The sequence below is a fragment of the Vulpes lagopus genome, chromosome 3 (genome assembly GCF_018345385.1).
Source record: "Vulpes lagopus strain Blue_001 chromosome 3, ASM1834538v1, whole genome shotgun sequence".
In the NCBI taxonomy this organism is placed as follows: Eukaryota; Metazoa; Chordata; class Mammalia; order Carnivora; family Canidae; genus Vulpes; species Vulpes lagopus.
In genome coordinates this window covers 21607180-21622871 of record NC_054826.1, presented here as the reverse complement: position 1 = coordinate 21622871, position 15692 = coordinate 21607180, and the positions used below count along the sequence as shown (strand labels likewise).

Here is a 15692-nt window from a genome sequence, read left to right as displayed (position 1 = left end):
TGACTGATGAAGGTCCTACTCTGGGACACAATCATAAACAACACTTTCTTTCCAACCTACTTTTATGCCCCTATGACTATACTTCTTATGTGAGAACCAGGTACTAACTTCCTTCCCTTCCAAAAGTATGACAACTTGCACTTCAGTAGATCAGTTCAGTTCTCAAATGACTGGAGTGATCTCTCCAAAACAAGGCAATTTTTGGGTACCTGGGGAGTTTCCTGAAGGAATAACTGACTTGTTATTTATGTGTGCTATATCGGAAGTTTTCCCTATAATGAGAACCATCCAAATTAAAAAGGTGACACAAAACCTGTGCCTGACTTAAGCCTATGTGATCACTGATACCACTTGGGGCCCTGGAAGGCATTCATGTCAGTATTATATCACTAGTCAGGGTTATTATGGACAGACTTGCCCTAGACTTCCTCCCAGTGGACCAACAGAGAGACTGTGCAAGTGCTAAAAGATCTTGCTATACTTGGATTAATGCTTAGGGCTAATTGGAAAAGTCAACATAGAAACTAAAGATAAAAGCTACCTGGCTGGGACGCCTGGGTGACTTAGTGGTTGAGCATCTGCCTTCAGCTCAGGGGGTGATCTCAGAGTCCTGGGATCAAGTCCCACCTTGGGCTCCCTGCATGGAGCCTGCTTCTCCCTCTGCCTCTCGTGAATAAATAAGTAAAAAAAAAAAAAAAAAAAAAAAAGCTACCTGGCTTTCTAGGGACTTATTCAGTTGGTTGAGTCCAGGACCTTAGAGGAGTAGATGGATGGTTAGGCCGAGCACTGCAGGGTAGCCACATCCTGCTGCTTCAAGTTCTGCTGACAGCTACCTTATTAAATCCAGTGTGAAAAAAACGGAATAGATTAGGACCTATCCCTACTGATCAGATTAATCAGAGTGGCTACAGAGTAGTACACTCATGGAAAAATTCACCTGAAGCTAAAATAATATAGAAACAAGGATACTGTTGGAAGATAACTCTCCACGGATACCTCATGTTTCTGCAGGTCTTGTAAACAAAGACACTGACAGCCTTTTGCTCTGGATCTTTTCACGGTTGTTTGTATAGCAAATAGCCTTAGAAGAGAATGCTTGTCTTCTTGAGGGGAGGACAGGTTCATTTACTGGTCCTTATAATAAAGATAATGGCACCTCTGGGCAGGTGTGCTTACAGCTCATTATCAAAAAGTTGCGTTTCCTGAAGTCAGGTGTTCTTCAAATGTGATGCCAACTACTTTGAGTATAGTACACATCTAGGCAACTGTGCAACCCTTATGGGACCTGGGTGGGGGCTAAGAGGGGCAAGAATAATTGATATGTAACAAGGATTTCATGCTGCTCCTTTATGCTATGAGAGAAATGAAGTCCTTTTCTCTCTGACTCAGGAGTTTCATGTCTTCTGCCAGCATCCAAAAACTGGCAGGCCAACTTATAGCTTGCAAATAGGATAAAATTTCAGACCCTTCACAGTTCTTGACAATAACCCAATTTAAAAATGAGCAAAAGATCTGAACAGACACCTTGCCAAAGAAGATAAACACACAGCAAAAAAGCACATGAAATACGGCTCATCAGGAGCTCCAGTGGTGCGATCGGTTAGCGCGCGGTACTTATACGAAATACGGCTCATCATTAGTTGAATGGGAAATGCAAATTAAAACCATTACAAACCTACCAACCCAGCTAAAATGAAAAAAGGCTGATCATACCAAGGATTAGTAAGGCTGTGGTGGAGCAATGAGAACTTTCATATACTGCAAGTTGGAATGTAAAATAGCACGATTTGGAAAACAGTTTAGCAGTTTCTTAAAAAAAATTAAATGCACCTATTATTCAACCCAGCTACTCCACTCCTAGGTATTTACTGAGAAATGAAAGCATAGCCACTTTATTTGTAATAGGTAAAAACAACCTAAATGGCCATCATCAACAGGTGGTACAGCCATACAATGGACTACTACTTGGTAATAAAAGTGAACAAAATAGTAATACAACAACACCGACAAACCTCTAAAACATAACGCTAAGCAAAAAAAGTCAAACACAAAAACTACACTTAGGAATCCATTTATATGACATTCTAAATAAAATACAACTACAGTAATAAAGACCAAATCAGTGGATAACTGAGGCTGGGGATCAGGGTTGACAAGAGTCATGAGAAAACTTAGAATGATGGAAATGTTCCCGTGTCTTGATTATGGTAGTGATTATACCACTATATATAACTGTCAAAATTCAAACTCCGTATTAATTGGATGAATTGTTTTACATATAAATTACACCTCAACAGGCTGAAGAGGAAAAATTGTAAGGCAACTGCTGCTTCCTAATAAACATCAGGAACTTTCTCCTTTACAGCTTCAAATAATGAAATTCCAGCAAAGCAAAATAAGGTCCTCATGATTTCTTCAGTGTCACTCAAAAAGTTGACCCTATATTCCAAAGATAGTTGCATACTGCAAATGTGAGAGGAGCACCTAACTCACCTCTCTGCAAAACATTATATAATAATCTTCACAATACAGAGTTGCCTTAACCAGTCAATTTAACCACAAGTAAATTTTTATTCCAGAATTGATTAAAAAAAGCCAATACATAACGCTGTTGTCTTCCTGTTTTAAGAACTCTTCAGAGTGGCGCCAGGTGGCTCAGTCAGTTAAGCATCTGCCTTCCGCTTGGATTATGATCTCAGTGTCCTGGGATCAAGCCCTGTATCCTTCCCTGCTCAGCAGGGAGTCTGCTTGTCCCTCTCCCCTCTATCCCACATCCCTGCTCCTGCTCGCATTCTCTGCCTCTCTCTCTCAAGTAAAATCTTAAAACAAAAACAAAAAACAAAACCCTTCAGAGGATACTGTATGCCTAACTGGTTCAACAAACAATTCAACATGTCATTGCATTTATACTGAAAAGCACGCACTTATGGTTGTAATTACTGTAAGGATCCTATATAATAATAAATCTTAAAGATTCTAAATAAATAGGCTTGGGTAAACAGCTGTGCCCAGTTGTTCTTACCTTCATTTCCCAATGACTACACACATGAACTCAATTCCTAACCCTTCCAAATCCAACCTAGGCTATTGGCAGAATATGTTCCATTTTTCTGCTGCCAAGGACTTTCCCCATAGTGAGATACTACTCACTACTATGACCAGCAAGGGGACTACATAGAACATTTTTCCAGAAGGTTCTCATCCGGGATTTAAGCACAAATCTGCCTTATCCATATTATGTTTTCTTTACTTCCATTTTGAAAAGGTATGACATCATCAGATATATGTCCTCAACATATCTCGATTTTGCTACCTATATCTCAGCTCTCAATACAGGAGAATAGTGATCTGGTTTTAATAAGCATGCACCCATCCATCCATTTACAAATGTATACCATGCACCTACTATGTGCCAGGTGCTAGGCATTAGAGCATACATACACATGAAGTTCTTGGCTTAATTCTGAACTCAGCAAACTAATTAAAAGCTCATTAAGAGAATTGGTACTTCTGGATGATTACAGTTCAATTACTTTTTAGAATTATTCTAAATTATATCTTTTGACTGAACCATACCATTGAGTTGGACTAAATTATTTTGCCTCATTTGTAATTGATTTTTTTACCAAACTACACGTTAGTGTTAAGCCAATAACCTATACCAAGGGTCATGATAAGAAACAGAGCCAGGAAACAAGAAGACACCAGTTCACATTTAGAGTACTATATGCCAGACACCACGCCAAGCACTTTAGATGCATTAATTCACTTAGCCCTCACATATAATCTTATGTAGAAAGTACCATTATCCCCATCTGATGCGTGAGGAAACCAAGCTGCTGACAGGTTGAGTAACTTCATAAAGGCCACAGGGTGGTAGAGCTAGGATATTACCTAGGCAGCCTGACTCCAGAGCTCTTCTCAGTCACAGTATTATGGCGCCACCATTCATTATGTAAGATGTTGGAAGTCTTTACTCATTATATCATTTACTGTTTTCTTAATGCTTTTTATGAGAAATTTTGTGTCTTAATTCCAGGAATGGCTCCTAAGCAACTAATTTGTTCTCATTCCCACGAATAATGTAACTGAGGATTTTTCTTTCCTTTGTCTTTGCTTCAGAATTCAGAGCTAGACTTAGCCCTCTAGCAAGTATACAGACTTAAATGGCATGCATATTGACTACCATATTTCTAACTTCACTGATTATCGCCCTCATCTGGTCTATTTATCTTCGTCCATTTCCTTGCTTATTTTAAAACACTACTAGGTTAATCTTGGTGAGCCAAACCCTTTTGAGAGTAAGGCTTGGTGTAACTAACAATTCAAATCCAACAAAACAGTTTACAGCAACCCAGGCAACTCCTTAAATGCTGCCTAGTCCTCCTTATTTTATTATTATTTTATTAGATGCTACTTTAGTTAACCTTAGCAGTTTTCACATAAGGACAAAAAAATAAAGTGTGAGAGAAAGAGTACTCAGTACCCAGAATTTTATAGAACCTTATATATTCTTAATTTTAAAATGTCAGTTCTTTATGGGATGACACACATAATAAATTCTTGACTAACAGGGTGTACACGACTCAATATAACTGTGCATCACTCAGAAAATAATTACCTGACTTCAAGGGCTTTGATGGCTTCTAGCATTTGTAGAAACTCTGCTGCTTTCCATACATCATTGGCTTCTTCCTCTCCTTGAATCATTAATTTTGCCGTATATGTGAACTCAATTAAATGACGGAAGGCCATTTTACTAACACCTGTAAAAAAAAGATGTGCATCAGCATGTATGCATGTTGATCAAATCTTCTAACGTTAGTAAGAAAAAAACACCTCAATGTTTGAAACCTGATTAAAATCTGAATTCTGGAAAATTATTTCCTGGTGGAATTCTCATTAACACTCCAGTAAGACTGTAGCCAAGTTCCAGCAGTAACTACCAACTACTTTAGGATTTTTTCCAAAGATTTCTTAAGGCTCTTATGACAATAAAACCTACCACTCAAATATATGAATTGGCTATTACATGTCAGACATGCTACTTTCCTACCAGACATCTCTGTATCAACTCAGCTTCAAATCTTCGAGGGCCTTCCACAGCTCAGCAAATAAAGCTCCATACCACTCTGCCTTTAGCTTAAGGCACTTCCAAATTTTAAACTGTTTATCAATCCCATTCTATACAATGATCTTCTAATAAACTGTTCACTTCTAAAAGCTTCCTTGCCTTCATTAACATTTACCCTTCTTCCTGCTTAGTCACTTTATCTCTGAACAAATACTAGCACCTTGAAGGCCCAATTCTACTGCCATATATTTAATGAAACTTTTAATACCTCTGCCCCGCTGAACTCTGTATCTACTCTGACAATAACAACTCATGGACAACTCCTGACTCTAAGCTACTTGAGGGAAATTAATTTTTGTCTGTGTACACTCACCTCACAGTACCAAACACAATGCTCCCTAAAATGCAGACATATAAAGTAGGAATGAATAAGAGCTAAAGTCACTTTCAAAATGACTTTCAGGGAAGCCCAGATGGCTCAGCGGTCTAGTGCCGCCTTCGGCCCTGGGCCTGATCCTGGGAGTCCCAGGATCGAGTCCCACATCAGGCTCCCTCTGCCTTTGTCTCTGCCTCTCTCTGTGTCTCTCATGAAGAAATAAATAAAATCTTTAAAAACAAAAACAAAACACCGAAATGACTTTCAAAAGCTTCCACGATTCCAACTTTTCTTTACAAGCTTTATGTTTAAATTTTGGCCCAAAAGGATACTCTACTTCTTCATGCTCTTCAATGCTATGTATTACTGCTTCAGTTTGCTAATGTAAGCCTACAAAAATCTACTGAAACAAAGAGAAAATTACTTTTATTTATTCATTTATTTATAAAAGGTTTTCAAGTAATCTCTACAACCCAGCTTGGGGTTTCAATCTACAACTTCGAGATCCAGAGTCACATGCTCCACCAACTGAGCCAGCCAGGTACCCCAAGAGAAAAACTACTTAGGAAAAAAAAAAAAAAAGATTTATTTATTCATGAGAGACCGAGAGAGAGGCAGAGACACAGGCAGAGGGAGAAGCAGGCTCCATGCAGGGAGCCTGATGTGGGACTTGATCCCAGGACTCTGGGGTCATGCCCTGAGCCAAAGGCAGACACTCAACCGCTGAGCCACCCAGTGTCCCGAGAAAACTACTTTTAACAGAATTTGTACACTATGAAACATCCGAGTCCAAAGTGCACTCAATATACACAACTGCAAATACAAAAATACTTTTAAGCTTTTCCAATGTACTTTATACACCTGAAAAAACAAACTAAATACAACTAGATTCTTTGAAGGTTACTTTTATTTGAATCTCCTAAATCTTGTTTCTCTTGGTTGTCTTCTGACCATGTTATTCTTTATTATATGAGAGTAACCCAAGGTACAGATAACTACATTTTTTTAAAGGAATTTTGACCAAATGTTTAAAAGTACAACAGAAGTCCTTTCTAAAAACAATGTGTAAATTTTTCTTGAATTGGAACATTTTGATTCTTAATCAAAGATACACATGTAATACTACAAATTTCAGGCATGACTCTAAACACCTCACAAGTATTAACTCACTTAATCCTCGTAACAGTCCTGTGGAGAACTTTATTATCTCCACTTTAGAGATAGGAAAACTGAGGCACTGAGATATTAATAACTGTGACTTTGGCAAGTTACTTAAGTGATAAAACGAGAATCAATCCCAGACAGCCCGGCTCCTAAAGGCTAAGATAAAGATTTTTAAATAAGATAATGGCAGGAAACATTCCTTCTTCAAAGAGTTTGAATACCCATGAGTTCATTCACTATTGGCCCACAATCTCTTCATAATTCCAAAGTCCCCCAAATCACTTAAGACCAGAAGTTTTCCCTAAATTTGGCAGCAAAATTTGATCTGAACTGACATAAAGCTATTTATTTAGTCTTTATCCCACTTACAGTAAATACTAATATTCTGCTCTTCCAACATATTTGGTTACAGGATGTCAACCCATACCCCACTGGGTGTATAACACACAGACTGTATTATCTTTAGAAAATTTGTAATTTCAAGAAACATCTGGTCTCCAAGGATCTGCATAAGGAATTGTGGACTTAGTTCCCAATTTTGGCTAATTAGAATCCCTGTAGATTTAATAAAAACATGGGTCTCTGATCTCTAGAATCAAAACTGGGATAGGGAACTTTTTAATAAGCATCTTAGGTACTTAAGTTGACAATCCAGCACCAGTCCTAGGAATAAATCACTGACCTACTTAGCTAACACAAACCAAACTGATAACACCTGCCCAGGTAAGTGACATGGTGACAGATGCTGCTCAATTGCAAAAACACTATCCTCCATCAGAACTAGTCTGGTAACTTTCAAATCTCAGCCCACTTTCTCAATCTCTTGGTCCTTTCATTTTTTTTTTTTTTTAAGATTTTATTTATTTATTCATGAGAGACACACACACACACACACAGAGGCAGACACAGGCAGAGGAGAAGCAGGCTCCATGCAGGGAGCCTGACATGGGACTCGATCCCCGGGACCCCAGGATCACACCATGGGCTCAAGGCAGGGGCCAAACTGCTGAGCCACCCAGGCGTCCCATCTTGCTCCTTTCCTAACAGAAATGTGTAGGAGAACACGATTTTTCTGAGACTCTAAGGAAACTGTTAATATAAACACCTTAACTTGAATCTTCTTTTAAGCCAGCATTCTAGATATATAGTGAGGTCATTATTCATATTTTATAGATGGGATTCCAATTCTAGTTAAGATGAAGAAAGCACACTCCACCACTCCACACTCCATGTTGTCCACCACTTAAAATTAAACATTCTGGGCAGAATACGTAAAGCAAATATATAAGGACTCAAAGATAAACAGAAGCAAGCAGGCTGGGGAGAGAAATCAAAACTCAAAGAACAGCAGTTAATTTCCTGATTTCCCCCCCCCCCCCATATCCCATCTTAGACTTGAAGACAGCCCATATCCCCCAACTGTGTAGCAGGAACAGTCAAATAATCTGCAGAAGAAACTTTCTAGCTAGAGAACCAGGAAAGGCAATGGAGAGTATTGGGCAGGGGTGAGATTCTTGGTTTTTAATTCCTCTCAGTGCTGCCTCAAGGCAAGCCCCAGTTCTGATGCTGCACACCTGTGACTGATGGCCACCAAGCAGGCACTAATTCAGAAAGTTTTTCTGACAGAGAACTAGGAAACAGACTATTGATCTGAGAAGCATGGAGAGAATTATTTTTTTCTCTCACCACTTTGTCTAGGAAATGGATCCCATTGTGGGAAGCATATGACAGACAGTACAAGGAAGCTAAAACCCCAGTTTTCTAGCCAGAAGATCAGGAAAAGTTGCTCCTAGGAGCTAAAGTGCAGTAGTCAGAGGAGGGAACTAGAGAAAGGTCTTCTGTGAATGAAGTCTTGCTGTAGCCCCCATGCTACACACGTAGAACTGACCTCAGACAGCACAGCAACGGGTTTGAGTACTACGCTATTATGCGGACTACCACCCAGGTCGGCATACCTGGGACTTGAACACCACAACCAAAGTTTTGAAAACTAAACTGGAATTGCATCCAGTCCACATAAGGCAGTCGGAACCTAAAGCAGGATGACTGCCTGCTAGAAACAAAAATCAAAATCAGAACAACAAATCCAGAGGATATGACACTCTAACACAGTGTCATGATATTCAAAATGTCCATGACATAATACAAAATTACTTGGGATCCCTGGGTGGCGCAGCGGTTTGGCGGCTGCCTTTGGCCCAGGGTGCCATCCGGGAGACTGGGGATCGAATCCCACGTCGGGCTCCCGGTGCCTAGAGCCTGCTTCTCCCTCTGCCTGTGTCTATGCCCACCCCCCACCCCCGTCTCTCTGTGTGTGACTATCATAAATAAATAAAAATTAAAAAAAAATTACTTGACGTATCTTACAGATTTAGAAATGAAAAAAAAAGGGGAAGCCAACACATCCAAGATTATACAACTGACAACAGTGAAGAAAATTCAGGTTTTTGAATTATATGCCTAGGGCTTTCTCTATAGCCACGTGACCCAGAGAGGTTGTACAGTGATCTCAAAGTTAAGGGCTTAAGAAAACACTGAGCCAAAATGATTTTTGAAACCTGAATCTGGTAACAAAACCAGAAAATGTTCTTACGTTTTATTTTCTAATTTGTCTATATTAAGTACTGAAGACTTGTATATGCTATACTATAACGGAGATTAACAGGTCAGAGCTACTAAAAGATACAAGAGACAATCTCAAGGTGATTAGTCTATAAAAGAAAAGATCCTATTTCTCCAGGTATTCTTGCTCCAAAAGCAATGCATATTCCAGCTTGGGCCACTTATTTTTTGGCTTTTTAAGATTCTGCTTAAGAAACAGAAATCAGGGACACCTGGGCGGCTCAGCGGTTGAGCATCTGCCTTCAGCTCAGGGCGTGATCCCAGAATCAGGGATCGAGTCCCACATTGGGCTCCCTGAGAGGACCCCACTTCTCTCTCTGCCTCTCTGTCTCTCATGAATAAAATCTTTAAAAAAAAAGAAAGACCAGAAATCAATTCCTTTTTGAAATCTTTCCTAAGGTAGACTAAACCACCATTCCACCATGAAAGTCACTGTAACACTTTTTTTGCGTTGTGTGTGTGTGTGTGTGTGTGTGTGTGTGTGTTTCTAATATCTACTGCTTATCTGTGATTAAATTTGCAAATTCTTTAAGGGCTGTCTTATTCATCAATTCTTCACGTCTGGGTCTAGCACAGTGCATAACATATAACACGTTTTCAATTTGACAAATAGCCCCAACTTATTAAGTTTAACAATGTACCAAATACTGTGCTCAGCACTCTGCACATGTTATTTCAATTAATCATTACAAGCCTATGAAGTAATGAGTCTTCAGATGAAGAGGCAAATACGCAACTGAAGTAAAAGTAACCTGCTTGGCATCACACAGTACCTCAGGTAAATAAATGGATGAAGTCTTGCCCTGTAATAGAAACCAATACCGTACAGGCAGCTAGATTCTCACTTCAGTAAGCTTCGTGGATTTCCATTATGCCTATGGCTCTGTCCATCACAGATAATGAAAAGATTATCTATGGATGTATTGGCCAGCATGCTAGATAAATTGGAGTGTACCCCCAAAAAGAATATGCTTAACTTTTTACATTTTATTCCCCAGAGCATCAAATTTCCCCAAGGGAATAGTGTTTCTAGGCAACTCATTTATAACAAAGACTATATACACTGTGAAAAAGATACAAAACCAAGACTCAAGAATACTGAGAACTAAAATTCTGTATTCACATAGGCAAGCTTTTTTTTTTTTTTTCCTACAGTTTTGGACGACAGGGAAGGGTAAGTAACATGACAGTATAAGAAAAAAACATAGTAATTAACAGCACAAAGTGAATCCCTTGCTAGCTGGACAACAATGAGCAAGCAACCATTTAGAGCCTGTTCCCTGAGGTAAAAATATGAAATAATACCACTTACTTCAAAGGATTGCTGTAAATCTTAGAAAAGGCACAAAAACTACACAGCACTATTGCTGGCACTTGGGGAGCCACTATTATAAAAGCCAAGCAAGTACAAGAATCACTTTCTACTTTAAGGTAGTATCTATTAAATGATTCCTTCTATCCCAAACTCTATATCCACTAGAGCTTCTGAATGCTATTTCAGTTCATCTTTCCTATTTCCTAGCCTTTTCCATATTATGGCAGCTCACTTCATTCTGTGCATGTCATATGTACCTCTGCTAGTAAAGAACTCTCTACTGTAACCTGAAGCATCCCCATCAGTCTGAAACATAAGCCCACTGAACAAAGATGGGAATTTACTTTTAACGCGTTTCCAAAAGAGTGACCACTCATTTTAGAAGTGGAAAAGACTCCTTTAAGAGACCAACATCTACCATCCAATGTAGATGGTAGATCGTTTTACCAAGCACTTTAATGGAAGTAAGAATTCTCAAGTGTCAAAAGGACAATTTACCCAATCACCTAATAGAAACTATTTGAGATGCTATTTCCTATAGTATCTTGCTAAATTAACTAATGCTTCTTCATCAGTTATAACATCTGCTAAGTATTATACTCAAAACAGACATTTACCTTCTATCTCCACCAAAGGTTCCTGAGTAAACTCCTGAAAGAATTTGTAGAAGAACTTACTGCAAGCAGCCAAAACAGCCTTGTGGGCCTTAAAATGGTGTCCTAGATCAAAAAAAAAAAAAAAAAAAAAAAAAAAGGTATCACTCAGAAAAGACCAATAAATAAAGTAAATTTATATAAAGTAAACCTTTCTCCACATTATAACCACAAGACTATATAAATTACCGAACTAAAATCAGAATAATCTTAGCAGCTATCTTGTTAAATTTCAATCTTAATTAGACATGAAGCCAAATCATTATCTCAAAGATCTTTTATTAGTTTCATAAAAGTCAGTTTACAAAACTAAAAGAGGTAAGGAGCTTCTTCAAGATATATCCTATTCATTTAAAACTGCTAAATATAAACACAACCCAAAATGTTATACATCTTTTGGAAAGAGAGAAGAAAAAGCCATAGAATAAGCATAAAGCTTGACGTATTTGCTATGGAAAACATGTTAACATGCCTACTATTTGGAAGCAGCAGACCTACAATACAGCAGATCAGTAATAAAGGATACCTTGCCTCAAGAAGCCTATTTTTTTTTTTCTGAAGATTTTATTTATTTATTCATGAGACACACACAGAGAGAGAGAGGCAGAGACACAGGCAGAGGGAGAAGCAGGCTCCATGCAGGGAGCCCCACGTGGGACTCAATCCCAGGACCCCAGGATCACGCCCTGGGCGGAAGGCGGCGCTAAACCTCTTGAGCCACCCGGGCTGCCCTCAAGAAGCCTATTTTCACTAACCAGAAAAGATACCCAAACTGCGTTTGCTTCCTGAATAACGAACGACAACTCCTAATACTGGTAAAGACCCCACTGGATTTGGAGGCTTCCCAAAGAGGGTGCCGGTGCTGCAAAGGAATCTCTCACACTCTCCCTCCGAGACCATCTGGGAAACGAGAAAAAGAATCCACATTTCCCACATGATTGCTGTAAAAGGCTCCTCAAAGCAGCTGATGAATAGAAGGCTATTAACCAAACATTTAGAGAGATCCTTCCTCTCTCCAACGCTATTATCTTGCTCCCAAGTGTGCAACAGGAAAACTTCAAAAAGGCTGCAAAAAGTTAAGATGCGATGATTACGTTGAAAGCATGACTAGCCAACTAGCCTTCTGCAACACGGTCCGAGTGGACACTGACAAGTTCCCCACCCCACCCCCGGGTCCCAGCGCACACTCGACAGGCACAAGCCATGAAGGTGGGTAGAAAAAGCGGGTGGGGGAAGGGGAGATAAGAACGGAAGCCACAAATTCAAGGCTCTGCCCACCACCGTACCCACCGTCGACAATCAGGGTGATGTCAGTAAACCGATCCTGCTCCCGCTGTTCATTCAATCGGTCCAGGATCATTTTATGATGTTCCGGGAACTCCTGAAGGCATTCCATCGTCTCTTCGGCCTCCATGGCCGTCGGGCTGCTCTACAAAAGAGGAGCATGATAATTACACCCATGAGCTCGGGCTGAGGTACAAAACCCCTTAAGCATAAAATAACAACAACAACAACAACAAAAAACCCCCAAACCCCAGCTACGTGAAAAGAAGGGGGGAGGGTGAGGCAAGAGGAGAGGAGGGCGAGGGAAGAAAGGAAGGCGAGCCGGGTGGCCGCCGCGCGTTGGGGGCCGGAGCCGCGGCCGCGGGACTCCGAGCCTGACCTAATTGGAGTCGGGAGACGCGAGCTGAAGCGGGGTGGGCAGAGCGCCGGAGGCTCCGGGGCCGGGGCGCGCAGGTCCGGCAGCGGAAGGGACCCGACAGTCGTGGCGGCCCCCAACGGCCCGCCAAGCCCTTCTGCCCGGCCCTGGCTCCCGCCGCCCCGGGACCCGGTCCGGCCCGCGGCCCACAACGACTCCCGGGTCGCCTCTCCCTCCCCCGCCCTCCCTCTTCTCCCCCGCCCCGACCGGGCCGGCACTCACTCAGGGAAGGAGGAGCGGCCCGGGCCTGCGCGTCACTTACGTCGACGTGCTGCGTCACCGCGCTGGGCTCCGGCTGACGCGGACGCCGACCAAGCGCCGACCACTGAGGGAACGGGCCACGCCCCGGCCGGTGGGGGCGGAGCTACCCGGAGGATCCAAGCTCGGCGAGCGCCAGGCCGCGACCGCCGAAACGAGGAAGTCCGGCGGCGGCGGGGCTGGGCCAGCCGCGGGCCAGGCCGAGCCCGGGGCGGGGATCCTAAGTCGCCGCCCTTCCGCCCCCCGCCGGAGCTCCAGGTGCGCGCGCGCCGCCGCCCCCGGCCTCGGGAGAGTGAGCTCGCCGCGCGCTCCCAGGGCGCTTTTATCCGCGGCGCCCGCCGCCCCGCCCCCGCCCCTCCCGAGCCGCAGGTCGGCCCGCCTCACCTAGCTCGTGGTCCTCGCCCGCTGCCGTCGGGCCCTCGCAGCGTCTCGGTCCTCGCTCTCCCGTCGCGGGGCGAGGCTCGGCCCACGCAGCGCCCCCCCGCTGCCCAGCGCCTCGCCCTCCATCTCCCCGCGAGCGCCCGGACGCGGCCTCCGCTGGGGCCCCCGGCGCACGTGCGCTCGCCCCGCGCCCCGGGCAGCCGCGTCGCGGCGGCGGCGGCCCCGGGCGCGAGCACGTCCCGGCCCCTGGGACCTTCCTCCCGGCGCTCGGCGGGCAGCACGTGCTCGCGGGGCTCGCGACCTGGCTCCGCTCCTCGACGATCCTGGACGAGCGCGGCGCCCTTGCTGCCGCTCCGCTCTCCCAACCCCCGCGCTGGAGGAGGCCGGGGACTTACTGCGGCTCCCTTGGTCGCTTGGCTGGGTCATTCACCCGTTCACCTGGGCGGCGGGGGGGGGGGTGCTTTTGGAAGATCACGAGTGGAGATTTACTTTTTTTTCTCACAAGAAAATAGAGTGGGGGTCAGGGAAAGACCCAGAATAGCAGGCTGTATGCAAGGGTGAGTGGCATCATTATCTCAACAGGCATTTCTAGGGCGCCAGCGCTGGGGTGGGCACTGGTGAGCAAGGCGAATGTGTTTTCTGCCTCCCTGAACTTAGTCTGATAGGTATTTTTGGGCAGTTAATTACCTGGGTGCATTTCTGGGTGTTATGAGATGTGAAGAACAAGGTAATGGGGTGGGGGTGGGGAGCGGCCGGGAAAGCTAGTGTCTGTGGGTGTCCGTCAGCAGGTGGACAGCGAGCGCATCCAGAGGCCCCGAGATCATAGCATTTCGGGAACTAAAGGAAGTTGGGTGGGACAGACCCACAGGGGCCTTGTAAACAGTGTTAAAGGTGATAGGTTTTCTTACAATCGCAAATGGGAAACCTTGAAGGTTGAGCAGGATAGTAACATCTTAAGATTTACTCTTTTTTATTTTTTTAAAAAAGATTTTATTATTTATTCATGAGAATACACAGAGATGAAACAAAGAGAGAGAGGCAGAGGCACAGGCGGAGGGGGAAGCAGGCTCCATGCAGGGAGCCCGACATGAGAGTCATCTGGGGTCTCCAGGGTCACGCCCTGGGATGAAGGTAGGCGCTAAACCGCTGAGCCACCCAGGCTGCCCAAGATTTACTTTTTATTTTATTTTATCTTTTTTAACATATGAAAAGACATTTTATTATTATTTTCCTATATAACACATTAGTGAATATACTCCATTGCGTTTCTCAAATGGCAAATGAGACACAAGATAACATCTTTTTGATTCCTGAAAACCTCAGTATCATCTGTCTTTTGGAGGATTCAGTTTCCTACGACGTCTATGATACTGTCCACGAGGATACCAACGGTGCTTAGTAGTAAAGAACATTTTGCTAGGTTGTTCTATCATGAGTCCTTACTCAAAGTGTTCATTTTTTTCTTCTAGTCTGGTTTTCAGCACTTGGTCATGTGTTTCTTCATTATTATGCACAGGATCTGGCCGAGGGATAGGTTTTGTATGCTCATATGGAATGTCCACAGAAGGGTGGTAGCATACTATCATCCTGCCATCAGATGTCAAAGCAAGCTCTACTTTGCAATTATAGTCATCTGGTAGGGGAGAATATGTAGATTTTTAAAAATTTTTTATTTATTTATGATAGTCACAGAGAGATAGACAGAGGCAGAGACATAGGCAGAGGGAGAAGCAGGCTCCATGCACCAGGAGCCCGACGTGGAATTCGATCCCGGGTCTCCAGGATCGCGCCCTGGGCCAAAGGCAGGCGCTAAACCGCTGCGCCACCCAGGGATCCCAGAATATGTAGATTTATGACAAAAACAATATAAAGCTCCATTTTGAATTGGAAATAAATGTTTCCAGACAGTTCTGTTTGATATTGCCCATTTTACTGCTGCCAACGCCATGGTGAATCCAGATGCTATTGGGTGGTGTGAAAGATGATTTGAAGAGACGGATTTTAAATTCTGCTTTTCACGCGTAACTATTTTCATCCCTGTGTCAGCGGCAGGACCAGCCCGCCATTTTACCTCAATCCCAAGATTTACTCTCTAAAGAGATCATTCTAAGCACCAATATGGACAATAGGCTAAATGGAAGAAGAGGCAA

The 15692-nt window shown here is 43.1% G+C and overlaps 1 protein-coding gene across 8 annotated transcripts in view; it reads right to left on the bottom strand.

Annotated features, from left to right (window-relative positions):
* The window catches only part of ZNF131 (zinc finger protein 131), a 29223-nt gene extending 15535 nt beyond the window's left edge, over positions 1-13688 (bottom strand). For 2 of the 8 annotated variants that reach the window (XM_041749785.1, XM_041749791.1), the window contains exons 1-4: positions 12868-13105; positions 12495-12633; positions 11169-11270; positions 4622-4766 (exon numbers count right to left, since the gene is read on the bottom strand). In XM_041749785.1, coding sequence (XP_041605719.1) covers positions 4622-4766; positions 11169-11270; positions 12495-12618 — 371 coding nt within the window. In that variant the 5' untranslated portion in view covers positions 12619-12633; positions 12868-13105. Of the gene's footprint in view, positions 1-4621; positions 4767-11168; positions 11271-12494; positions 12634-12867; positions 13106-13125; positions 13460-13545 lie in introns of those variants that run through there. The other 6 variants (XM_041749790.1, XM_041749789.1, XM_041749788.1 and 3 more) reach the window with 6 other exon arrangements.
* Between the last annotated feature and the right edge of the window lie 2004 nt (positions 13689-15692).